At 46.9% G+C, this 24,457-nt stretch overlaps 2 protein-coding genes across 5 annotated transcripts in view; one reads left to right on the forward strand and one right to left on the reverse strand.

The window, feature by feature from the left end:
* The window catches only part of MYO1H (myosin IH), a 51,179-nt gene extending 31,972 nt beyond the window's left edge, over nucleotides 1–19,207 (forward strand). Inside the window, exons 16-30 of the mRNA XM_023559422.2 lie at nucleotides 95–175; nucleotides 1,035–1,140; nucleotides 2,314–2,431; nucleotides 6,012–6,125; nucleotides 7,405–7,481; nucleotides 9,175–9,243; nucleotides 10,580–10,664; nucleotides 11,374–11,533; nucleotides 12,660–12,743; nucleotides 14,061–14,154; nucleotides 14,354–14,409; nucleotides 15,226–15,361; nucleotides 15,753–15,823; nucleotides 15,974–16,071; nucleotides 17,733–19,207. Of these exons, the coding sequence (XP_023415190.2) occupies nucleotides 95–175; nucleotides 1,035–1,140; nucleotides 2,314–2,431; nucleotides 6,012–6,125; nucleotides 7,405–7,481; nucleotides 9,175–9,243; nucleotides 10,580–10,664; nucleotides 11,374–11,533; nucleotides 12,660–12,743; nucleotides 14,061–14,154; nucleotides 14,354–14,409; nucleotides 15,226–15,361; nucleotides 15,753–15,823; nucleotides 15,974–16,071; nucleotides 17,733–17,880 (1,497 nt within the window). The 3' untranslated portion in view covers nucleotides 17,881–19,207. The remainder of the gene's footprint in view (nucleotides 1–94; nucleotides 176–1,034; nucleotides 1,141–2,313; nucleotides 2,432–6,011; nucleotides 6,126–7,404; nucleotides 7,482–9,174; nucleotides 9,244–10,579; nucleotides 10,665–11,373; nucleotides 11,534–12,659; nucleotides 12,744–14,060; nucleotides 14,155–14,353; nucleotides 14,410–15,225; nucleotides 15,362–15,752; nucleotides 15,824–15,973; nucleotides 16,072–17,732) is intronic.
* Nucleotides 19,193–24,457, reverse strand: part of KCTD10 (potassium channel tetramerization domain containing 10) — a 45,053-nt gene continuing 39,788 nt past the window's right edge. For all 4 annotated transcript variants that reach the window (XM_010598906.3, XM_003419360.3, XM_064272336.1 and 1 more), the window contains one exon: nucleotides 19,193–22,025. In XM_010598906.3, coding sequence (XP_010597208.1) covers nucleotides 21,801–22,025 — 225 coding nt within the window. In that variant the 3' untranslated portion in view covers nucleotides 19,193–21,800. The remainder of the gene's footprint in view (nucleotides 22,026–24,457) is intronic.

Genomic DNA, 24,457 nt, shown 5'->3' on the forward strand with positions numbered 1-24,457 from the left:
CTGGGGCCTCACACACACTTCAGCGAGCTTTCCTAATAGCCCCTTTGCGATTTCAGAAGCAGCTGATGTGGTGCTCATCTCTCTCCATGGACAGGTGCTGTGTCAGTCCAAAAACAGCATTCTAAGGGAATGTTTCCTCGCAGCCGAGTTAAAAAACCGGAGGAGACCGCCAACGGTAAGCAGGAAAATGCTAATACAAACTGAAAAGGTAACAAAAATCACCCAGTGTGATCACCTCCAGTTACCTACATTTTCTAAGCCTCCCTCCCTCTTTTCTGGAAGTATCACTCTCTTACCCAAACCAGTAGAAACAGTTGCCATCAACTCCAGTCCGACTTTCAGTGACTCCACGTGTGTCAGAGTAGAACTGTGCTCTGTTGGGTTTTCAATGGCTGATTTTTTGGAAGTAGATCACCAGGCTTTTCTCTTGAGGTGCCTCTGGGTGGACTTGAACCTCTAACCTTTCGGTTAGCAGCTGAGTGCATTAACTGTCTCCACCACCCAGGGATTCCACTACTAGATACTCCCTTTCCAAGTTTAGTAACCAGTTTGATTATTTGAAGATGTTCATTGAGCACTTATTCAATGTGCTGGGTACAGGGGATTTAGCAATAACAAGACAGCAGAAGTCCCTGCCCTCATGGGGCTTACAGTCTAGTGGCAAGGGTGTGTAGAAAAACACCATCATGTAAATAAGGACGTTATGATAGTGCATGCAAACATCATAAAGGAAACATGGTGACAAGGAGTCAAGGAATGTGGTGGTGGGTGACCGGGGGCTCAGTGGCTGTGGCGTTGAATGGATGAATGAATGGATGAATAAAGCATCTTGGACAGAGACTTGCTCAGCTTCCACTTGAATAAACCAAGCTTGAGCTTTTCAGATCAGGACACCCAAAGCAGCCCTTTAATGGGCAAACCAACAGCAGGTAGGGCAATCTGAAGAGAGTTTGGGTCCACCGGGCTGAAGCGTGGTCCCCTCTGCCTGCACTGCGAGCAGCCACATCTACTCAGCTCGTTCTCTGTCTCCACAGGTGGGGACTCAGTTTAAGAACAGTCTAAGCAGCCTTCTAGAAATCCTCATCTCTAAGGAGCCCTGGTACATCCGCTGCATCAAGCCCAATGATGGGAAAGAACCCAGTGAGTTGTGAATTGTTCTGAACCCTGAGCTCAGGGAAATAAGGCTGGGAGAGACACCGAGTGGCAGTGGGCTTGAATCTTAAAAACCACCATAGGCTCACTCACTGTTCTCTGTGCATGAATCGTTTCCATTTTCTAAATGATATAAGGTAAATGGATTGGGTGTGGGGGTCCTTTAGTGGTCCTGAGTGAGCACTGCTCAGAGATCAGGCAGTTTCAGGAGCAACGCAACTGGAACAGGCAGGTGTCACAGGCGGGGGAAATGTTGCTTCTCTTTAGCCAGTCAACAGGCTTCCAAAATGGTCTGTGGCTTGGGTATTTTCTAAGTGCTTGCCATGATCTATAACCAAGTTGCACGGTCATGGGCTTGCAGAGGTAAGGCAGGCGGAGCGAATGAGTGAAGCCGACTGGGTGTAAGGCAATAGAGAGTAGACAGGACGGGGGCAAACTAAAGATGGCACATTCTGCCTAAAGGGACAGCAGCACTACTCACTTCCAGCCAGTCATTACCATGTGGGACTGTGAGTCCAGTGTGGCCAGACTTCGTAATTTTTTTTTTTTTTAGGGAAACCAGAAATTCAGATTTTCCTGTAAAATTCCCCCGTTTTAGAATCAAAATTTGAAACAGCCAATCTGTTCCCATTGAGTTGTTCTGACTCTTAGTGACCCTACAAGACAGAGTATTAAAAAAAAAAAAAAAAAAACCTTCTTGCTGTTGAGTCAGTTCCGACTCATAGCAACCCTACAGGACAGAGTAAAACTGCCCCATAGGGTTTCCAAGGGACAAGCTGGTAGATTTGAACTGCTGACATTTTGGCTAGTAGCCCAGTTCTTAACCACTACGCCACCAGGACTCCAACAGGACAGAGTAGAACTAACTGCCCTATAGGGTTTCTGAGGCTGTAATCTTTATGGAAGCAGACTGCCACATCTGTCTTCCACAGAGTGGCTGGTGGGTTCGAACCACTAGCCTTTCAGTTAGCAGCCAAGAGCTTACCCGCTGCACTACCAGGGCTCCAGAAACACAATTAGGGCCTTAAAAAAAAAAAAAAAAAAAAGCACGTCTGTGGCTAGACCCAGCTCTTGGACTGTCAGCTTGCAGCCTCTGGTCTGTCTTGGTTGAAACAGAGCCACGGGGTCCTTTATTGTTGTTCTCCTTCTGTATTTCCCAAGGCAAGTTTGATGACCTCGTCATCAGGCATCAGATCAAGTACCTGGGGCTGATGGAGCACCTGCGGGTGAGGCGGGCCGGCTTTGCTTACCGGCGGCAGTACGAGGGTTTCTTGCAAAGGTAACAAACGTTGATTTTGAAATTAACAGAGTTGAACGCCTACTATGGGGGAGGCTCTTGGATATGGCGGTGCATAAATTACCATCCCCCAAGAAATTCGGTTCAGTTCTTAACTGCTGTAGCTGTGATAGTGGAAAACAATAACGAAGCCCAACTCAGTGTACCATCTTTTCTTCATTTCATTAAACCTCTTGTAATCAAAAAGTGCAAGAGCAGTTGCACAGACCTGCCACCAGAGGGCAGACATTGGCAGTGCTCTGCTGTGGCCAGTAATGAGCTAAGGGAAGACGCTTTCCATTTGTGTTGGGGCTGCTGGCTTGGGAGTGATCCCCTTGGCCTCATGGGCTGCCAAGAGCAGGAGGTGTAGTGGTGGAGGCAAGGGCTTTGGGACCTAACAAACTTTGGTTGGAATCCTCATTCTTTCCCTTAGAGCTGTGACCTATTTCATTACCTGTAAATTGGAGATGAAACTGCCTGCTTCCAAGTTAATAAAGACTTACTGATGTACCCCACCATCACCTCTTGTTGTTAGTTGCTAACCTGTCGCTCCAACTCATGGTGACCCATGTACAACAAAATGAAATGTTGCCCAGTTCTGTGCCATTTTCATGATTGCTGGTATGCTCGAGCCCACTGTTGTGGCCACTGTGTATTCTGAGTGGCTTCCAACCTAGGGGACATATCTTCCAGCACTATATGGGACAGTGTTTTGTTGTGATCCATAGGACTTTCACTGGCTAATTTTCAGAATTAGATCACCAGGTCTTTCTTCCTAGTCTTAGTCTAGAAGCTCCCTGAAACCTGTCAACCATGAGGGACCCTGCTGGTATTTGTAATACTGGTGGCATAGCTTCCAGCTTCATAGCAATGTGCAAGCCACCGTGGTACAACCTGACCTCTACCAGATCCCAAACTGTTTGCCTACCAGCGCTTCACTGACAGTGAGCTACCTGTGAATCTGTGCTACCCAAATAGCAACACAGTCTCATACTCTAAAGATCAGCATAATAAAATTGCCATTTCTGCAGGTCAGAATGTCTGAATATCAGTGATGTCATACTGTTCGACCTAATACTAGGCTAGTTTCGAGTACATTATAAAATCGTGTACATGAACTTACCTTCTTAGTCCAACTCCTTGTATTCTGAAGCTTATGCAGGACCCTGCTGCCTAAAACAGTATTTTCTTGCACTCTTATTTTTCGCCCCTAAGTTTAGTGATCTTAAATTTTTCTCTACCAAGGATTACACTTCTTGTTTTTCCCCCATGAGCCTCAAGCCTCGATAATGAGTATCTACTTATGTGTATTAACTAATAATCCATTTTCCTACTTTTATTTTAATGACACTAATCACCTTTGCTTAACATAACCACTATTAACCTTCTGAGTTGATACCATTTCAGGCAAACACACTTGTGATTTTATTGACCCGTGTAGTCTTATCTTGAGAAAAGGTACCACTGTCTTTGGGTTTCAGAAACAGTAAAGAGTTACAAGCACCAGCACCCTAAATATTACCTTTGAAGGTCTGCTAGGGGACCCAGGACCCCAGCGTGGGACCTGTACTGCTCAGCTCTACACTGTAGGTATATCTGGGTAGGCATTTTCATACCCAACTCCTATATCCATGAAACACAATCACAGGTATCACCATGGAGGCCTGGGTGGATGGCAGGTATGAATGAAATGTTGGACTCTCAGGCGCCCTAGGGTGTCAGAGGCTGGTTTTCACACCACTCCCCTCTTTGTTCCATTCCTTTTTGTCAACAAAATGTCACCATTTTGGACCATACTTTTTATTTTTTATTTCTTGCAGGGGAGGGCTACCTCTTTTGCACACCATTTTTTTAAAAATAATTTTTATTGTGCTTTAAGTGAAAGTTTACAAATCAAGTCAGTCTCTCACATATAAACTTATATACACCTTACTACATACTCCCATTTACTCTCCCCCTAATGAGTCAGCCCGCACCCTCCTTCCAGTCTCTCCTTTCGTGACCGTTTTGCCAGTTTCCAACCCCCCCACCCTCCCATCTCCCCTCTAGACAGGAGATGCCGACACGGTCTCAAGTGTCCACCTGATACAAGTAGCTCACTCCTCATCAGCATCTCTCTCCAACCCATTGTCCAGTCCAATCCATGTCTGATGAGTTGTCTTCTGGAATGGTTCCTGTCCTGGGCCAACAGAATGTTTAGGGACCATAACCGCCAGGATTCTTCTAGTCTCAGACCATTAAGTCTGGTCTTTTTATGAGAATTTGGGGTCTGCATCCCACTATTCTCCTGTTCCCTCAGGGGCTCTCTGTTGTGCTCCCTGTCAGGGCAGTCATCGGTTGTGGCCAGGCACCATCTAGTTCTTCTGGTCTCAGAATGATGTAAGTCTCTAGTTCATGTGGCCCTTTCTGTCTCTTGGGCTCGTAATTATCTTGTGACCTTGGTGTTCTTCATTCTCCTTTGATCGAGGTGGGTTGAGACCAATTGATGCATCTTAGATGTCCTCTTGTTAGCATTTAAGACCCCAGACGCCACACCTCAAAGTGGGATGCAGAATGTTTTCTTAATATAATTTATTCTGCCAATTGACTTAGATGTCCCCTGAAGCCATAGTCCCCAACCCCCGCCCTTGTTCTGCTGACCTTCGAAGCATTCAGTTTATTCAGGAAGCTCTTTGCTTTTGCGCACCCCATTTTTACTTATCAACTACCTGTCACTCATTCACCTTTATCCTGTCCACTTTTCTGAATCCGACTTCTGGTGAAGATGGCAGGAAGTAAAAGCCACTGCCCCAGAGGTGTAGTGAGGGTAACAAGCACCTGGGGCCGTCTCTTAAGTTTGCGCTCTCCTGCACCTCCCCCTGCCCCTCCTCGCCCCCACCGGCCTCATCGGCCAGGGGTTGGGGGAGTGATTCACCGGCTGGCCTCATTGAGAGGGGTGTGAATTCGCTGGCTGTCCTCATCTGGCACCCCCTTGGACTTGCGCCTGGGGGAAAATGCCCCCTCTAATCCCCCTTCACTACACCTCTGCACTGACCACCTAAAGCACTTAACCGTTGCACACTCAGAGACTCGTTATCTTAAAAAAAAAAAAAAAAAAAGTTGGCCTTGAGTTGATTCCAACTCATAGCGACCCTAGTAGGATTTCCAAAGTGCAGCTGGTAGATTTGAACTGCCGCCCTTTTGGTTAGCAGCTGAGCTCTTAACCCCTGTGCCACTAGGGCTCCAGTTACCTTTATAGCAACTGCATACTCAAAGGGAGCAAGCATTTAGTGCTCAAACTAGGTTCGTAAGTCCGCGCTGGGGTCAAAATTACTCTTGAGAAGTCCCATCACTATAAAGCATCACACATTTTCATTTTTCTATGCTGGACTAGATGGCTCTCTCTTAGGTTGAGCATCTGATGACGTGGTCATTTTAGGCAGACAGACCAAATCTCCCACCCTATTGAAACTGTTTCCCTCTTTTCTTGCCACGTGTATATAGTTGAATTCCAGGAGTCTAGGAGTACGTGCAATGAGACTGCTACACTAGCCTGGTGGGTGGGTACTACAGCTGTTTCCATGTCCCTCTCCTCTCCCTCCAGATACAAGTCCCTGTGCCCGGACACCTGGCCGCACTGGCACGGGCCTCCAGCAGAGGGCGTAGAACGGCTGATCAAGTACATTGGCTACACACCCGAAGAGTACAAATTAGGAAAGTAAGTAGCCAGGAAGTCGCCAGACAGTCTCTTTGGCCATCAGAATGTTTCATGCATTGATCCATATCCACTTGGAGCCTAAGGAGCTCGTTTTTTAGGGCTTTTTGTAAGTTTGCAAGCTGATACTTCTATCTACTCAATTTAAGTGCTGCCATAAATGGTTTTTGTTTTTGTTTTTAATAAATGGTTAGAAGGGCTTTAGTGCTGCCTGGGAGAGGGAGCCCTGGTGGTTTAGTGGTTAAGAGCTACATCTGCTAATCAAAAGGCTGGGAGTTCAAATCCACCAGGTGCTCCTTGGGAACTCTACGGGGCAGTTCTACTCTGTTCTACTCTGTCCTATAGGGTCACTGTGAGTTGGAATCCAGTCAATGGTAGTCATGTTTCTACTGTGGGAGATTAAGTGATAAAAGAGCCCTGTGTTCTAAGCCTGACTCGGCAGCTGGGAGGAGCCTCTTTGCTGGACCACCTCAGTTCTGTGTGCCTTGATTCTTTCAACATAACTCCCGGAGGTGAAGAAAGTATCTTTAGCATCCCAGAGAATGGTATTCTCTGACCCTGGGTATTATTACTATACAGTTGTGGTTGTGAACAGAAAGAACACCCATACACACTGGGAGATTTGTAGCAGAACTCAGTGGGGTCAATCAGCATGATTTTAGTTATTCTGGTCAGGGCTCATTTGGTTGCAAGAAACACAGTCCAAACAAGAGGATCCATCTCCAGGCTGCCAAGATTCCCAGCTCCAGGGACATCAGCCTTTAAATCTCAATAATTGAAATCTTCAAATCTTTCCTGCCGGCTACACCTACCTCCTAACTTCTGCTTGTACACAGCCGACTGTAGACACCTGGCCTTTACTCCATCCTTAGGCTCTTGTTCTTGGCCTGATCCAATAATGTTACTTTTCTGATCCAAATCCCCGACAGGAATCGGGCTCAGTACATCCTGAGGCAGGCAGGTCACTGAGGTCAGAGGTGGAATCCATCCTTCATCTGTTAACCTTGGCCTGGGGAAGTAGGGTCATGTGCCAGGACACACCACTGCCTCCCAGTGGCTGCCCTGGGAAATTTCACTCACAGGTGAGGGCATGTGGGTGGGGCAAGCAACATGTGATCAGTACTTTTAGTTTATCTTGGTTGCTTGATGGAATCTTCTTTTAAACCCAGATGTTTTGTTTTCACTTTTTAAAGCCCTGGGGCAAAACTTGAAGCAACTTCAGGTTAGGATGGTAACTAACTTATAATTAAGATAATTCTTTTTTTTTTCCCCCCACTCCTAGAACCAAAATATTTATTCGTTTCCCCAGGACTCTGTTTGCTACTGAAGATGCCTTTGAATTTAGCAAACATCAATTAGGTATGATTTTTCTGCCTTGATTTCAATAGAAAGTGAAGTCACCATGTTTGGTTTGGGGATAGGTTTTCAACATGGGGTCTGATACAGTGTTGGAAGCAATTTGTTTTACAATGCACAGTGAATACCAGTGTGTAAGTATCTGCCTGAGTCCCTGCTTTCAAATCTTTTGGGTATATACGTAGGAGAAGCATTTGCTTTGGAAACCAGGAACGAGTTATGGGATTACAGTAAGATACACATGCATCTATGTCTTAGCATGTTTAGAGGGTGGCCATGGAGGTGAATGGAACCTTAAACATGGTGGTACCACCTCGGTTCTATTTGGGATCAGACCTTGTTTTGCCACATGAGGAGCTAAAACCACTGGAGTCCATCCCCCTAAAAGTTTTAAAAACTTTTTAAGCATCTGATCCTGGTTGACCCCTGCAGCCAGGGTGTCTGTTGTGAATGGTAAATGAAAAGTTAGATGAAAGGAAAATACAAACATGATCAAAACTACTTGGGAAGCGGGGAGTTTGCCTTCTAAACTCGTCTGTTAAGATGGACTGTGCTCAGATAATTGGAGTATTTATTATGTGCCAGGGAGCCCTGGTGGTGCAATGGTTAAGTGCTTGGCTGCTAACTGAAAGGTCAGCAATTTGAACTCATCAGCAGCTCTGCGATAGGTAAGACGTGGACACTTGCTCCTGTAATGACTATGGCCCAGGAAACCCTATGGGGGCAGTCCCACTCTGTCCTATAGGGTTGCTATGAGTCAGAATGGAATCGACTTGAGGGCAAACAACAACTATGTACCAGGCACTTTCTAAGTCCTTTACAGTCAGGAGCTCACTTTATCCTCAGCCCAGACCTACAGAGTAGGTATTATCATCTCCATTTTTAGTTCAGGAAAACTGAGGCACCGAGATATTCAGTAACTTGCTGAAGGCCACACAGCTAGTAAGCAGCACAGCTGTCTCACTGTTTGACTCCTACAGCAGTGCACCAATCATGGGGGTCTGGTTAAAGACTCTGAGTGCCCGCCTCGGGTGGGCCTCAGCCAGCATTTCTAACCAGCTCCTCCAAGGACATCAGTCATTATGTGGAGGGGGTTGACAGTGGACAGAGATGCTGAGGGGCAAGTGTGTCTTGTGGTCACTCAGACCTGGGTTCAGATGCCTTTAGTAACTGCGCTGCCTCCAGCTGAGGAAGTGTCTTGCCCTGTTTGAACTTCTTAACAAAAACCAAAAAACGAAACCCACTGCCATCCTGACTCCTAACAACCCTACAGGACAGAGTATAACTGCCCCACAGGGTTTCTAAGGAGCACCTGATGGATTCGAACTGCTGACTTTTTGGTTAGCAGCCACCAGGGTTTCTTGGCCATTTGTAAAAGGTACCTGTAATACCTGCCTTCTGGGGTGGTGCTCTTACCACTGTGCTTGTTCCTTACCCTGGGGGAATAAGAGAGGAAGGGAGGAAGTAAACTCCGCAGTTCCAGGACAGCTTCCTGGCCAGGCTTGCTTTAACTTGCCTACTCTCCCATGCTGAGCCCTTCCTGTGCTGCTCTCACACCACATCCCGCTGAAGCCAACATCGACCTTCTGGCAAGGGGAGGGGAGGACAGAGGGTGGGGGAGTTGGGGGGAGGAGGGCGTCACTACAAAGAAGCCTAAACGAAAGCCATTTCACCAAAACTTTTGTTTTATTTGAAGTTGCGAGAATCCAAGCCACATACAAAGGGTGCTTGGAAAGAAGAGCATACCTGAAAAAGAGACAAGCAGGTAAGACTGAAATGGAAAGCTGCCCTTTTGCAATGGGCCTGAATCAGCAGTTCCGCTCTCCTGTGCTTGGTCCCAGCATCTCTGCTCTTCTGCACGCTCTCAACTCCTGCCTGTCCACGCGAGCTCAGTTCAGGGTGGGGCTGCCCCGGGTTCAGTTCCGGGGCCCAGACTCATTTTTCCTGTTGACTGGAGATTGTATTTGTTCCATGGACATGTTTTGATCCACAGTATGCATGTATAAAAAAAAATTTTTTTTTTTTTTTACTTTTACAAACACTACAAGAACCCTTAAAGGCTCTCCCATGTCCTTCCCCAATCATGTTCCCCTGTGTCCCCCACTTCTTGCAAGTAACCACTCCCCTGAATTTTGCACTTAACCATTCTCTTGCTTTTCTTTACAGTTTTACCACCTATGGATGGATCACTAAACAGTATACAGTTAGGGAGGTTTTTAACTTAATGAAAATAAAGTTAGACCATTTTTGGTGACATTTTGCACTCTAAATTGTTTTTGAAATTCAGCCACTAGATGTGTGTCAATTTATTCGTTTTCATAGTTCCACAGTATGGTATTCCACTACATCAGAGGTCAGCAGATTTTTTTCTTCAAAGGCCAGACAGTAAATATTTTAGGCTTGTGAGTCATATGGTCTCTGTCGCAACTACTCAACTCAGCCGCTGTAGAATGAAAGTAGCCTTCGACAAAACTAAATGAATGAGCGTGGCCGTGTTCCAATAAAACTTTATTTCTGTAAGCAGGCTGCCGGCCCTTGGGCAGTAAGTAGTTTGCTGATCCCTGCACTATATGAATATACCACAGTTCTTGTTGATAGACATCTGCATTGTTTCCTGGTTTTGTTTTTGTACAACAAACACTGCTGTTATGAGAAAGAAAAGGAAAGCATTTTAAAGATCTGAGTAAGTGCCAACATTTAAAAATTGGAAGATAAGCCAGAAATCTAACTTTTATGTGTCCCAAAGCATTTATGTATCCCAATTTTTAAATGTAGATGACTAAATCAAGGTAAAAAAAAAACACTGATGAGACCCTAAGCCATCATGAGTGCCATTCCTGTCCTTGAAAAATGCCTTGGGAAACTCTGACCCCCGGCATAATTTCAGGGCTCCCTCTGTGCTTGTCTTCCCGGCTCAGCCGGCTGTGGGAGCACCCCAAGTAAGAACCCATGCCACTGAGCCGACTTTCCATCTCTGGGGCTACCAGAGTGCTGTGGTGGGGAGCCCGATGTCTGCTGAGTGAACGAGTAACTCCGAAAAAGCGTTCTGTATTTAAATATGATTGTGCTGACCTTCTAATGCCAGCAATGCACTCTTTCAGCCATCAAACTGCAAGCCCACTGGCGTGGAGCCTTGGCTCAGAAGGAGGCCAAAAGGAGAAAGTGGGCCGTGCAGATGATAAGAAAGTAAGTTCACGGGTACAGCGGGGAGGCACGGTCAGTAATCGTTAGCGCACTGCAGAAAGGGTGGTTATGGACGTGGATGAGCCTTTCTGTGCTTTTTGAATTTGTGCAGGATAGAAATTTTCCCTCTAGAACATCAACCCTTAGGAATTCGGTTCCATCTCCTTGCTCTGGGATTCCTAATTTGATGGTGATCACAACTCTTTACATTTGTAGTTTCTCTTAGCCTAGCACAGAAGTCACCAAGTCAAATGCCTTCTGATGCCAGGCAGGTAAATTGAGTCCTACGAACGAGGATAAGGCAATGGGGAATGATGGGGACTGTGGCAAACTGGAAAGCTGAGTCCATCTCCTAGGGGGCAGTAACTACTCTGCTCCAGTGACTGCAGCCATGGAGAAATGCCAGGCCAGTATTGCCAGATCTTTTTCTTTCTCAAGGCAAGTTGGAAATCTGGCTTTCATAGGATATTTCCCAATTTTTTTTAACAATTACTTTTTTTGTAACCAATTGAAATTATTATTTTTTTTTAATGGTGAGAGCGAAATATATCTTTGGGGCAGATTTGGCCTGTGGGCTACAATACTGGCTTCTGGCTTGTGGCCATCTCAATGATCTCTACCATTTTGGCCTCTGAATCAAACACACGGGGAAAGAATACAACTCCTGGTGAAGAAATGGGTCAGAAAGCTAACAAAACACGTTCCTGTTTAGGTTCATTAAGGGATTCATCAATCGCAACAAACCCCTCTCTCCTGATAATGAGGACTTCATAGTGTTTGTGCGGAAGAATTTCATCTTGAATCTTCGGTATCATATTCCAAAGAACGTCTTGGACAAGAGCTGGCTGAGGCCCCCTGGCATCCCAGAAAATGTAAGGACTGCACTGGGACTGATGTTGCGAGTGATGCGGGCACTGGCGGAGCTTAACTTTGGTATCCCTTTGTGCTGCCTCCTTGGCTTGAAAGGGCTGACTTAGCAAAGCACTCTGCTGCACAAGAAACTTAACTCCTTAGAATTCGTACTATCTGTATTAGAATTATAAAGCCAGTGGATGTCTGTTCAGACACCCGTTAAAAAACCCGTTGCCATCGAGTCGATTCCAACTCATAGTGACCCTATGGGACAGAGTAGAACTGCCCCAGAGAGGTTCCAAGGAGCGCCTGGTGGATTTGAACTGCCAGCCTTTTGGTTAGCAGCTGTAGCACTTAACCACTATGCCACCAGGGCTTCCTGTTCAGACACAGCAACTTTTTAATGGTTTCTATCCCTAATGTGGGGGCAGTGGTAGTTCAGTGGTAGAATCCTCCCCTTCAGTGTGGGCGACCCAGGTTTGATTCCTGGACAACGCACCTCGTGTGTAACCAACAACTGTCTGTCAGCAGAGGCTTGTGTGTTGCCGTGATGCTGAACAGGCTTCAGCAGACCTTTCAGACGAAGACTTAGGAAGAAAGGCCTGGTGAGCTACTTCCAAAATCGGCCAATGAAAACCTTATGGATCACAATAGTCTGATCTGCAAGCCATCATGGAGATGGTGCAGGACCAGGTAGCATTTAGTTCCACTGTATATGGCGTCACCATGCGTCGGGGGTCTGACTCGATGACAGCTAACAACATCCTTGATATAGCTTTCCAGATGAGCTAAGTGACTGTTGTCTAAAACAGTGTTTCTCAAAGATGGTTCGAGGACTGTGTGTCTGAAACATGTGGGGGCTACCATCAGTGCAGATCCCTGGGCTCCACTCCAGACTCACCAAGTCAAAAACTCTAGGAATCACTAGTTTTAGCCAGCTTCCCCGGCGACTCATAAACACATTCAAGCTCGTGAACTACTGCTCTGGTAACAGCAAAGACTTAGAGCAAGATGAGAAGGCTAGCTGCTTGCTTCCTTTAACTATAAAATATTGACACTGTACTTTAAAATCCTGTTTGGGTTGGTCATGACCTGAGACACGGTGTTAAGTGAGGCAGGTGGAAAACGTGTGTCTTCTCCATGCAGGCATCAAATCTGCTCAGGAAAATGTGCACAAGGAACCTGGTCCGGAAGTACTGCTGCGGGCTCCCAGCTGAAAGAATAGCCCAGGTAGGGGCTTGGTGTGTCCGCGGGGCGGCAGGATGGTAGAGGGTAAGTGCCAGTCCTACAGCCAGACTCTGAGTATCAGCAGTCCTCGCGACTATGTCACCTTTAAGATGAGGGTCAAACTAGTCCTGAACCTGAACCTGGTAGGCATATTGAGGGTTAAATGCATGTGGACTTCTTAGCACAGAGCCTTCAATATATGTCAACTATTGTTATAACCAAAATCACTCTTACAGCTGCCATGCGAACACACTCCAGATGGTTCCTGCACTGTTAAGTAGTGCAAGACTCTTTCTCTGCTGGAGGTCTGTTTTTGTTTATGATTAGCTGCAGGCCAGTGAACATATTCTGTAAAGGACCAGAGAGTAAGTATTTTAGGGTTTTGGGGCCATACAGTCTGTTGCAACTACTCCAGCTTTTGTGGTGTGAGAGCAGCCCTAGACAGTATGTAAACGGATGGGTAGAGCTGTGTTCCAACAGAACATTACTTACAAAAACAGGCAGTGGGCTGGATTTGGCCTGGGGACTGTAGCTTACTAAACTTTGATCTAGAAATAAGAAACCTCTCTGAAATTCTGAACCAGGGCTTCAAACCGGTTCTTCCCGGTTTAATCATTGCCAAGGAAGCAATACCGGAACAAATCCAAATTTTTTAAATTTGGGTGAACCAGAACCAAAGCCAGCACAGGAAAAATTACAGGCCAAAACTCTGCTGGAAACTTAATCTCCCTCTTAGAAAACAAGGGCAGCGTACATGTTGCATAGCAGCCAAATCTCTTGCCTGTCAGGTTGTGTGTAGAGTCAGAAACAGCAGTGTCCAGCACAAAGATGGTGGCTGACCGCACCGCTTTGAGCGTGTGGTTCTCCTTGGTCCTCGCAAAAATCCAGTCTCACGCGTTAGGGTTCTGAAAGGGCTCACTGTGCCTCTTCCAAGTCTCCCATTCCAGGGCTTTGACCCATAATTTTTCCCATTCTGCTTATGGTTCTGGATCACTCAAATTTTTTTAAAAATTGGGTCTCTTCTGGTTTTGCTTCATCAGCCATGACTGAACCGGTTCAAAGCCCTGTTCTGAACATCCCACTTTCAGGAAGCCAATGCAAGTAAGGCAACAAGCAGAAGTGCCAACCCCAGTTCCCTAGCAGTGTAGTTTTTAGGGCATTTTGCCTAAGTCAGGAATAGGTCCTGACTTCTACAACGCAGGAGTATACCAAGGCTCCTACAGATTTATCCAGGGAAGTAAGCGAGATGGTGTGTGTAAAACCCACTGTCCCAAAGAGCCCTCGGTTACCATTTTTGTGCTTTCAATTGTATATTATCAGATGCAGCAAAAGGTGGTTACAAGCGACATATTCAGGGGAAAGAAAGATGGCTATGCAGAAAGCTTAAATCAACCCTTTGCCAACAGCCGGCTAGGTAAGTCCATTTTCCTGTCTGCGTGCTCACTTTCTCTATTCTGAGAGAGGCCACGGGAAGACGCTCAGCTCTGTAGCATTTCCTGGCAGTTGAGATCTTGGTCACAGAGCAAGATAGCAAAACCAGCAGAAGACCAGAGTGACTTTACCACAGGGTAGGTATTTACTGATGACTCACTGTGTTTTGGTTCCTGCCTTAGACGAAGAAGACATTAATCCCAAAGTACTTCAACTAATCAGCAATGAGAAAATTCAGGTAAGGAAATATCTGTCCTCAGCCCTCAACAAGATCCCCTTGTTAAGTCTGAAACCGGGGTCTGTTTTCTACATAGTGTCTGGAAGCACTATTTCAAAGGCAGAGCTGCGACTGGGTGGGCTGGGGTTCTCAGCTGTGGTGCTGGGGTATTAAGATTATGGGCAACAGGCAACTAGTACATGCCTGTTGGTATTCGGATGGTCCTCCAGAAGCTGTCCTGGTTTGGTTTCCTATGAAACTAAAGTGAACGTAGCTGTGAACTTCAACATCCCTTATTTGTGAGAGGCAGTATGGCAACGGCCTGGGTGCAGATGCCGCCACCCTAACTTGGTAGCTGTGAGGTCTGGCAGATCCTGTCAGCTCTGTGTGTCCATTCATCTGTGAGTGTGGATATGGGGTTACTGAGAGGATGAGTGAGTTGACGGGTGTGAGGCCACTGCTGCCTGGCGCGTAGCAGGAGGTGTGTTTGCCATTACTTTGTGCTCCTGTGTGACGGAGACTGGGATCCCTCTGGCCGTGAGGGCTTGTGGTCTCTACAGAGTTTTAACACCTAAGGTGTGTTTCCATCTCCCTTGTCCTCTCGAAGCAGAGCTGTGAGGCAGGTGCCCTGAGCCCTGACTTCTTAGACGGCAGTGCTGTAAGGCAGAGCTGAGAATCAGAGTCTCCTACACAGAGAGCCAGGGCGCAGGAAGAATCTGAACGGGCCTTTCTGAGTTGTTCAAGTAACTTTACTGGAGTCTGAGTAACTATTAAGCAACTCAGTATTTACCCCTAAGAAGTAACCTTCCCCTTGTGGTGACGGTGAACTCCTTGCAGTATGGTGTCCCGGTCATTAAATATGACAGGAAAGGCTTCAAGGCACGGCAGCGGCAACTGATTCTTACTCAGAAAGCAGCTTACGTGGTGGAACTTGCTAAAATCAAGCAGAAAATAGAGTACTCGGCACTCAAAGGTAAGAAGTGGGCGGCAGCCTTAGACAACTCACTGAACTGACTTAGCTACTAGACACCGGTCATGAAAGCGTAATGAAAAAACCGTCAAATGGAGACCCAACTGAAGGGCGGCCCTAATGCTCTGGCTCCCGGGCCTCTTAGACTAGCATGTGATCAATGGCACTCCCTTCACTCAAGTATCCAGGTTGTCACCTTCTGCAATGACCTGTTCAATCACAGACCTTTCCAACAGAATAGCAGCCTGGTTTCTGGACTATGCCCTTCATTCTACTGGGCCCAGCTAGGATGAAAACAGCATGGGGTTGGGGAGCCCCTAGGTGTGTCTCTTCTTCTTCTGTATTTATGCCAAGTCTTCCGGTTCTGGGCCCCTAACTGGGGATCTGTCTTAAGGTGTCTCTACCAGCAATCTGAGTGATGGGATCTTCGTCATTCATATTTCACCAGGGGACTACAGGCAAAAGGTAAGTGACTTGATTGCCACCAGTCTCTGCTAAAAGTGGGAAACACTACTCTAGCCAAGTGTTGATTACCATGAAACCCCAATACCTGAATGTATTTTTCTTTTACACTGCTAATACTGAAACCACGATGTCCTTTCCTCTTCACTTCAGGGAGATGCCATCTTACAGTCTGAACACATATTTGAAGTGGTTACTAAACTTGCCATGTTGATTAAAAGGGAGAACGTTGTAAATGTTGTCCAAGGAAGGTAGGCGGTTTCACCTTTTTGCTCAGGATGTAAGTCAACGTTCAAATGACTAACAGATCAACAAAGGTACAGATGTTGATCCTTTTACCCACATCTTCTCCTTTCCTCTTCAAACTAAGCAAGCACTGTCTAGCAGCAGGAGTCCCTGAGTGGCACATATGGTTAAGCACTGGGATACTAACCAAAAGACAGGTGGTTCAAAACCACCCAGAGGCACCTCGGAAGACAGGCCTCACAGTCTGCTCCCGAAAGGTCACAGCCATTGAAAAACCCTATGGAGTGCAAATCTACTCTGAAAACACATAGGGTGACCATGAGCCGGAATCAACTTGATGGCAACTGGAGGTCTATCAGCAAAGGGTGGGGAAGAAGCCTACCCTTGCCCTCGCTGGTAAAGAGCTTGTTTTCTTCCTCACCCTCTTTGATCTTGGGCACCAGAGAAATGAAGAATGTCGGTGATTACTCACTGACCTAAGGAAACAGTAGTCCTACCATAGTTTTCAAAGGAGGTGCTTATGTTCCCAAGGGAAGCTGTTGCTGGGTGAAAGGTGGCAGAGCAGATGATAGCTGCCTGAGCACAATGGGTCTCAGCTTCACAGGCCACTCACAGGTGATTTGGGCCTAAAAGGAAAATACCTAGCACATAAAAAAACCGAAACCCAAACCCATTGTTGAGTCGACTCTGACTCACGCACAGTGACCCCACTGGACAGAGGAGAAATGCCCCATAGGGTTTCCAAGACTAATCTTTGCCACATCTTTCTCCCGTGGAGTGGCTGGTGGGTTCAAACAGTCAACCTTTCAGTTAGCAGCCGCGCGCTTAATCACTACAGCACCAGGACTGTAATTCTCTCACTTCTGAAGTGCCACCTTCTCACTCTCATGGGTGAGCAAAGTGGAGTGCAAGGAGGTTAAGCCGCGTGCCCGACGTCACACAGCCAGGCAGTGGCAGGGCCTGGGGTCCTAAGGCCCCTGCCTGGCTCTGGTACTTGAATTGGGCACGGCCGCTGCAGCGCTGTGCTCCAGAGCTCCTGTGATGGCAGGCTGCTTCTAGGGAGCGGAGTTTCTTTCTCCTCAGAGTTTAGCTGCTCCTATTAGGTTCAAGTTCTACAACCTAGTAGTGGGCAACTCTGCACGTGGAATAGGGAGAGTGCTGAGTACAGGCAGTTCCTGGGTTATGAATGTATTTGCCCTTTAGTGTTAGGTAAATTCGACCTCATTTTGAAATGAACGAACCCCAGCTCCTACTCACGACAAATCCTCCATCACGATCACATTCACTTGCCGCAGGTGCAGCTTTTAAATCACTGCGAAGGCTTCCAGCCTTTTCTTGCACTAAAACCTGTTGCCATTGAGTTGATTCCAACTCCTAGCAACCCTCTAAGATAGAGCAGAACTGCCCAATAGGGCTTCCAAGGAGTGGCTCATGGATTCGAAATGCCAACCGTTTTGGTTAGCAGCTGAGCTCTTAACCAGTGTGCCACCAGGGCCCCCCCCCATTCTTGCACTAAAGCAAGGCAAATATGCAGTAACGACTCCACAATGAAACAGGAATTAGATCTTGAAACTACTCAAGCTTTGTAAGTGAATTTCTTTTGCAGACCAAAAGCTGAGGGAAAGAAACCAGATTATGTAACTGATTTGCAACCTTGTTTTTTAAGTTTACAGTTTTATATTAGTCCTGCAAAAGAAGGTACAATAGTTTTCAACACTGGACCAGAAGAACAAATCTATAAAGATAAAAACGGACAGTTAATAGTGGTGAGTGACTATTTTGGGGGAGGGAGGCAATTCATTGGTTTGAGGTGAGAATATGGATTAAAATTCTACCAATTTCAGTTTTAGAGATTGACTGGAATCATAAGCTAGTTCATTTTTCCCTCTAGTCCTGAATCTACATCTGAAAAACAGGAAGGAATGGGTACCAGAGATTTAAATTTTGAATGAAAGGGGAAGTAGCTTTACCTACCATCCTTATTTGGCAATGAACCAGACATTAAACCCACCTCAGTTTGACTGTCAAAGCCCCACCAGTGTAAAATACCAGGCGATTTTCCAACTTACATATGCAGTCTTAAAACTGAACATCTCCCTTGGAGTCAGAGAGCCTGTCTTCCTGCCTGACTGGCTCAGGCTGAGACACAAACAGGCCTCAGTGAGCCCATTTCTAAATCTCACTTATCTTGTGGGAGGTGGGGCAGGAGATGGTATGGGTGCTGGTGTTGGCCTCTCGTGGCTTGTCCACACCCACCCTGACAATGCTGACAGTTGGGGTACTAGTAACTGCCTCCTTCCTTCTGAGTGAGGTACTAGCCCTGAACCTAAGTGTGGACTCTCCCCAGGTGTCGGTCCAGATGAAATCCTGATAAAGGAGGGTGTCTAACCTCTCCTATCATCATTTTTGCTCCAATGGAGGCAAGTATCCAGGAAGCTGGATTTTGATCCATTTAGCCACACTTTCAAGGAAAGGTTCCAGCAGCTCTAGAACAAGGATCACATCTGAAGAAACAGACAGTGCCATCTTGCACCTCTCAGCCAGGAATGGGCCCGAGCCTAACCCTGGCTTCTCTGCTGCCCTGTGGCACTGTATTAAAATGCCACCTCCAGGAAGCCGACCTGAGTTTTACACCTCACCGAGAGAATCACACGCAATGGGGACTTCAACATGTCATTACACTGTGGGGAACAGAGTCTCTACCTTTGTCCTGAGGCATAAGGAAATATTACGCATGGCCTGCGAGGAAGTAAATGAAATTTCATAAAGCTGCAAACTACATTTTGCTTTACACAAATGAAGCTTAGAAATGTCAAGGCATTAGCTAAGTTTCTGAGGGATTCTTTAGTCCCAGATGGTGAGTCCCAGCCCCCTTATTAAATCAGAGGTACCTGACACCAGCTGAGTCTGTCTGCTCTTTCACAAGCCGGGCAGCATTTCCATGACTGCCTTTTAGGCATTGTTTAAGTTCAAACACTACAGATAACTGACTCCTCTTTTCCACCCTCAGCAACTTGGAGGTGGTAAAGTAGACAGTAGGCGCTCTACCTTGCTCTCTGTGTTGTAAACTGCACACTTCAGTGGCTGAATTGTGCTGGGCATTTCTGAAAAGATGCGGAAGACAAGTTTAAACAGAAGCATTTATATAATGTTTATTTTATATATTTCCACAAATGATTGTACAGCCGACAGTGACTACCTCTAAAACTTGTAGCATTCAAGAGCAAAGAGACAGGAAAGTTAAGGACACACTTGACTGTGTTACAGCAACTTCTGGTGACGCCCTCAGCTGGCAAACTCTCTGGAGGAGGGCAGAGTATTGCTCACACTTCAGTCCTGAGCAGCTTCTGCAGGTACAGGCATACACACCAGATACGGGGCTGGCTTCCTGCCCCGCCACTCTCCTGTCACCAAGGCCAGGTGACTCACTCAAGAAAACAGAACTTGATTACCTGACCTTGAACACTGTTCCAATTTTAATTGTAAGCTATTACAATGTAAAAAAAAAACTTTTTTTAAGCAAATCTTAGGGCGATGCTTTAACTTGGATGATTCTTAGATATCAATACTGATTTGTGTCCTTTATGATACCATAAGAATAACCAGTTCCCTCTAGAGCGTCTCTGCTTGGACCCGCCGAGGCTGCCAGCCAGTACGTGGCTTATGTGTGGCGAACAGTCTCACTCTCCGTGGAATGTCTTAGGGAGCCTGTCATACCCCAGGGAAGCAGAAGACTCAGGAACCACAGGAGCCAAGCTGGAGGGCAAGGGCAGTGTAGAGAGCTGCCAGGAGCATTAGGTCATAAGGCGCAGAAGCCAACACAGATTGGTTACACACACGTACTCTTCACACCAACATTTAAAAAACAATTTATATGATGGCTTTTCCATTCCTACAGAAAACATCGAACTGACGTTCACCTTAACTTCCTAAGGTTCAACCCAAACAGCAGGGTTGGTGTTGAAAATAAAACAGTATAAAATAAACAGTATAAAATATTTACGAAATGTTATTTTGTAAGCCCCTTTCCTTAACACTTTAATAAAATCCAAATGGCCTTATATAAAAGTTTCCCGCACAATTTAAAAAGCATATTTATTTACCCAATACGTGGTTTTTAGGTTCGGTCATGATTGCTTTAAAGTTTTGTTGCAGGCTTCCTGCTGAATACAAAATAAAGGCATAGAACTGTCACGAGTAGGGCAGCACATACAAAGTCTCAGCTGTAAAAACCATTTCAAAATATAAACTCGTTTTCTGAAATGCGTGGTGTCAAAGGTTGCCCCTATTAATACCTTTGGTATACAACAGTAACGTTTTCCTTGATAAGCAGACAAAACACACCCACTACCTTACACACATTCGCATCTCCTCCCAACTACTGTACCTAGTCTAGTTTCAGCCGCCCACGACTCACAGCTCACTCTGTTCCTTCCCAGGCACAGAGGGGACAGGGAGGTAGGTAACCGAGAGCACCTGTCTGACACCGGCATGGTGCAGACAGCCGGCTCCAGCGCGGGCCCCTTGCACCCCACATACACACACACAGCCTTTTCACATTCCTTAAACATAACCATGGCCACTAACCTGACCCAAAGGTATCTGCACAGCCTTTGCAACCTGTTCACTGACGGCCACTCTATACCGTGTCAGAACAAGAGGTGAAGACGAGAAGTGTGATCTCTGGTGATGATGGAGTTGACAGTGGGGGCTGCCCAAGCCAGGCAAGCTCCCCAGGGCTGGGATGAACGACGTCCCTGCCTGGATGCAGGCTGGGAAGGCAGAGTCGGGACCACAAGTTGTTTCTAAGCAAACGGCAGGAGATCCACTTGCTGCAGTGAGCCCAGCTTGAAGGGAAAGACGTGGAAAAGGGAGAGACGGACCCTGTGGAGCAGCAGCTTGTGACCGCTGTTACTAGGTCAGGTGCCCTTCCTGGAAGGAGTGGGTCAACAAGGAGAACACTCGGAAGGGTCAGGAGGCAGGGGAGGAGCCATTAACTGAGCTGCACCCCGACTGGGTATACAGGGTCCCAGCAAGCACTAGACCAAAAATCAACTGAGGCAGCAACAGGCTTGCCCCTCAATAGAGCTATGCACCCAAAGCTAACACAAGGAAAGCAATTTAGAGACACACTTGTTTGGTCACATCTCCACTGCTACAGCTGCAGCTATTTATCAACAAGCTCTAGTCTCGAAACCACCTGGCAGAATGGATTTGTAGCAAAACAGTGAAGAGCATGCGTGGTCACAGTGCACGGAAACTGGGTCGCTGGGATGGGACAGTTATGAAATAGGGAGCACACAGACACCTCTGGTGGCCACCAACTGCAGACACACCTCTTGGAACTACAGACCAACTCCTAAGGGAGCCTCCAGGAAGTCTAAATAGGCAGTCAACACCTACAAAAATAAATACTGCAAACGAAAGTTCTCACAGACACTTCACACCCGTTCATACTTTTTCTCTGAGAACCAAGAAATCCTAGCTCCAAGGACCCTCAGGTTCTCACGAAAAGCAGAGACCTTAGACACAGCTTGGTCAACAACAGGGTACATTCACCTGGGGAAAGACAGAACCAATTCACTTGTCAAAAAATACAAAATAATAATCTGACTTGTTACAAACGACGCTCCAGGCTCCAGGGAAGGAGAAGGTACCGGGGAGCCTGCATGCGCGGTGCAGGCCGGCAGGAGGGAGGAGGTGGAGGGAGGGCGGCTCAGGCCAGCTCGCCTGCTCACTGGTGGAGGTGAGCCCGGTCGTCCGGGCGCTTGATGTGGATCCGTCGTACGCGCTCAATCCGCTCCCGCTCGCGCTCCTCATCCTCGTCCAGATGGTTCGAGCGCCCAGCAGCCCCGCCCGTGGCCTCCAGGAGTGCATTGTCAGGTCCCCGGCCATCCTGGGCCTCATACAGCAAAATATTCAGGGTCTCCTCATAAATCCGGGCTTCAGGGAACTCAACCTGTGTCCCCACAAAACAAAGGCCAGGTATGTTACGCGCGCGCACTTTCTCTCACACACACAGGCACTGCATCACCACTTCCGCCACCACCCCCAGTACTTGCAAGCAGGGCAATCAGGCTAAACCCAAGCCCCAGGGTTCCATTTAAGACTGTCATTATTTTGAACGGACAACACTTACACATGCCCTAAATTCAGAAAAGACCAGAGAGATCTAGTGAAAGTGGGTCTCCCTCTCCCTCCTACCCCGTCTCCCTTCCGGGAGGGAATTTCTCTCATCACTTCACCCTCTCCGCGAGCCTGCACATACCCGTAACAACGCGTGCCTGTCGATCCCGACTCACAGCGAACCTACGGGACAGAGCGAAGCTGCCCCACAGGGTTTCCTGGGCTGTAATCTTCGTGGGAGCAGATCACCCGGTCTTTCTTCCGTGGAGCCACTGGTGGGTTCAAACCACTAACCTTTCAGTTAGCAGCTGAGTGCTTAACCACTGCGCCACCAGGGCTCCTTTCTGTGCATATACACAGACACACATACTCACACATTTTAGAAAACTCAAAAAAGGTGGCAAGCCATATACTCTTCTGCACCTCCCTCTTTTCCCTAACTGGACGATCATCCCACATCGGGGAGGGGGAGTGCGTATCTGCAGCAGCCTCTCTGCCCGTTATACAGAGTATGACAGCGCATCCGACCACTTCCTTTTGATGGTCATTTCCAGTTTTTTGCTACTAACAAAGAGCTGTAGCCTTGTATATGAGTCCTTCTGCACGTTAAAACGGGCAGTCTTTAAAGGAGCATTCAGGTTTAAAAAGGACCGGCTGGGGACACTCATGACATGGACAGAAGCCCTCTCGCCTGGCAACCGTGCTGTTTTTGCATGTTGTCCTTCAGGGTTAAGGTGCCATAAACAGGAGGAGGGCTGCACCACAAGTGGGTCCCAGACCACAAGTGGGTCCCAGACACGTGACTCACAGACTAGAGACCTGGCTTTTACAAGAAAGCATTCTGAGGTTTTAGTTCTGGTAGAAATGGAGTGAGCACACCCCACTGTGTCTTCCCCACAGAAGCTACAAAACCTTGACAGAGTGTACGCAGCTGCCAGCTGGGGACTCTGAAAATAACAGTGGCAGATGGATTGGAGGAAAAAGGCTAGAATTTGAAGAAATACTGAACCGTGGAGAGTTTACCATTTTCCCCTCACCAGTACCCCACAGCCTGAATTCAATGCTGCTGAAACCCCAGATGACAGAGAGGACTCCAGGGAAAACTCTAGGAGCCAGAGTCTCCTGGCACACACACTGAGAGGAGGAAATTCCCTGTTTTTCCTTTTCTCTCTCTCCTCGCACCCCAGCCCCCAAGCAACACTGTGGCAGCAGCAGTGGTGGTGACAACAGCAGCCTGCAGGGGTCGACTCTAATGGGAAGCTTCCTTTCTGACTAGAAGAGCTGTTGTTTCAACAGGAGGGGGAAACCCGTTGCTTTTTCCCTCTATCTTTATGCTCCTTGGCCCAGATGTAGGCACAGTCGCAAGAAGTATGTAGCAGAGCGGAGTAACTAAAGCCCCAGTTTTCTGACCAGATAACTGAAAAGCGGAGCCCCGGAGGAGCTCCAAGTACTAAAGAGCCTGTGAAGAAGGATGAGCTCAGGGAAGTGAGATCTTAAAGTTGTACGTGTATGCCTGCAGCTGGGTGATCTGACCCTAGGCGCCATACAGACTTTAAGAACTGAACGATGGGACAGACCACTGCCCAGGATCCAGACTGGCCACAGGGCGGCGCCCACATGGAACAGATGTGAAGGCTATGAAAACTCAAGTGTCACTGTATCCATAACCCACAGAGAGCTGGCTGGAGTTTGCAGCCTGAACCCGAGTCAACTGCCTGCTTAGAACACAAATGCATCAACGTTTTCTACAGGATTTAAATAAAACTTTATCATATTCAAAATGTCCAGGATACAATTCAAAATTCCTCCACATGTGAAGAACCAGCAAAAATCTCACTTCCCATGAAAAAAACACAATCAACAGATGCCAATGTCAAGATGACACAAATGCTGGAATGATCTGCCAAAGACCAAAAGCAGGTATTATAAAAATGTTCCAACAAGTCAGGACAAACACTCAACAGAAAGATAAAGCCTCAATGAAGAGAAGATACAAAGAACCAAATGAAAATTTTAGAGCTGAAAAATACAGTAATCAAAATGGTGGGGCAGGGAGGACATCCCACTGGAAAGGCTCGGTAACAGAATGGAAACAACAGAGGAAGGAGTCTGTGAATCTGAAGATAAAGGAAAAGAAACGATCCGATCTGAGTAAGAGGAAGAAAAAAAACCAATAAAGGGCAGAATTCTGTGCTTAATTACCACCTCCTCCTTAGTGAGCCAGAGTTAAGAACCAAATGGATAATGAGCGTATCAAATACTTGC

This window comes from Loxodonta africana, chromosome 19, assembly GCF_030014295.1.
Source record: "Loxodonta africana isolate mLoxAfr1 chromosome 19, mLoxAfr1.hap2, whole genome shotgun sequence".
Lineage (NCBI taxonomy): Eukaryota > Metazoa > Chordata > Mammalia > Proboscidea > Elephantidae > Loxodonta > Loxodonta africana.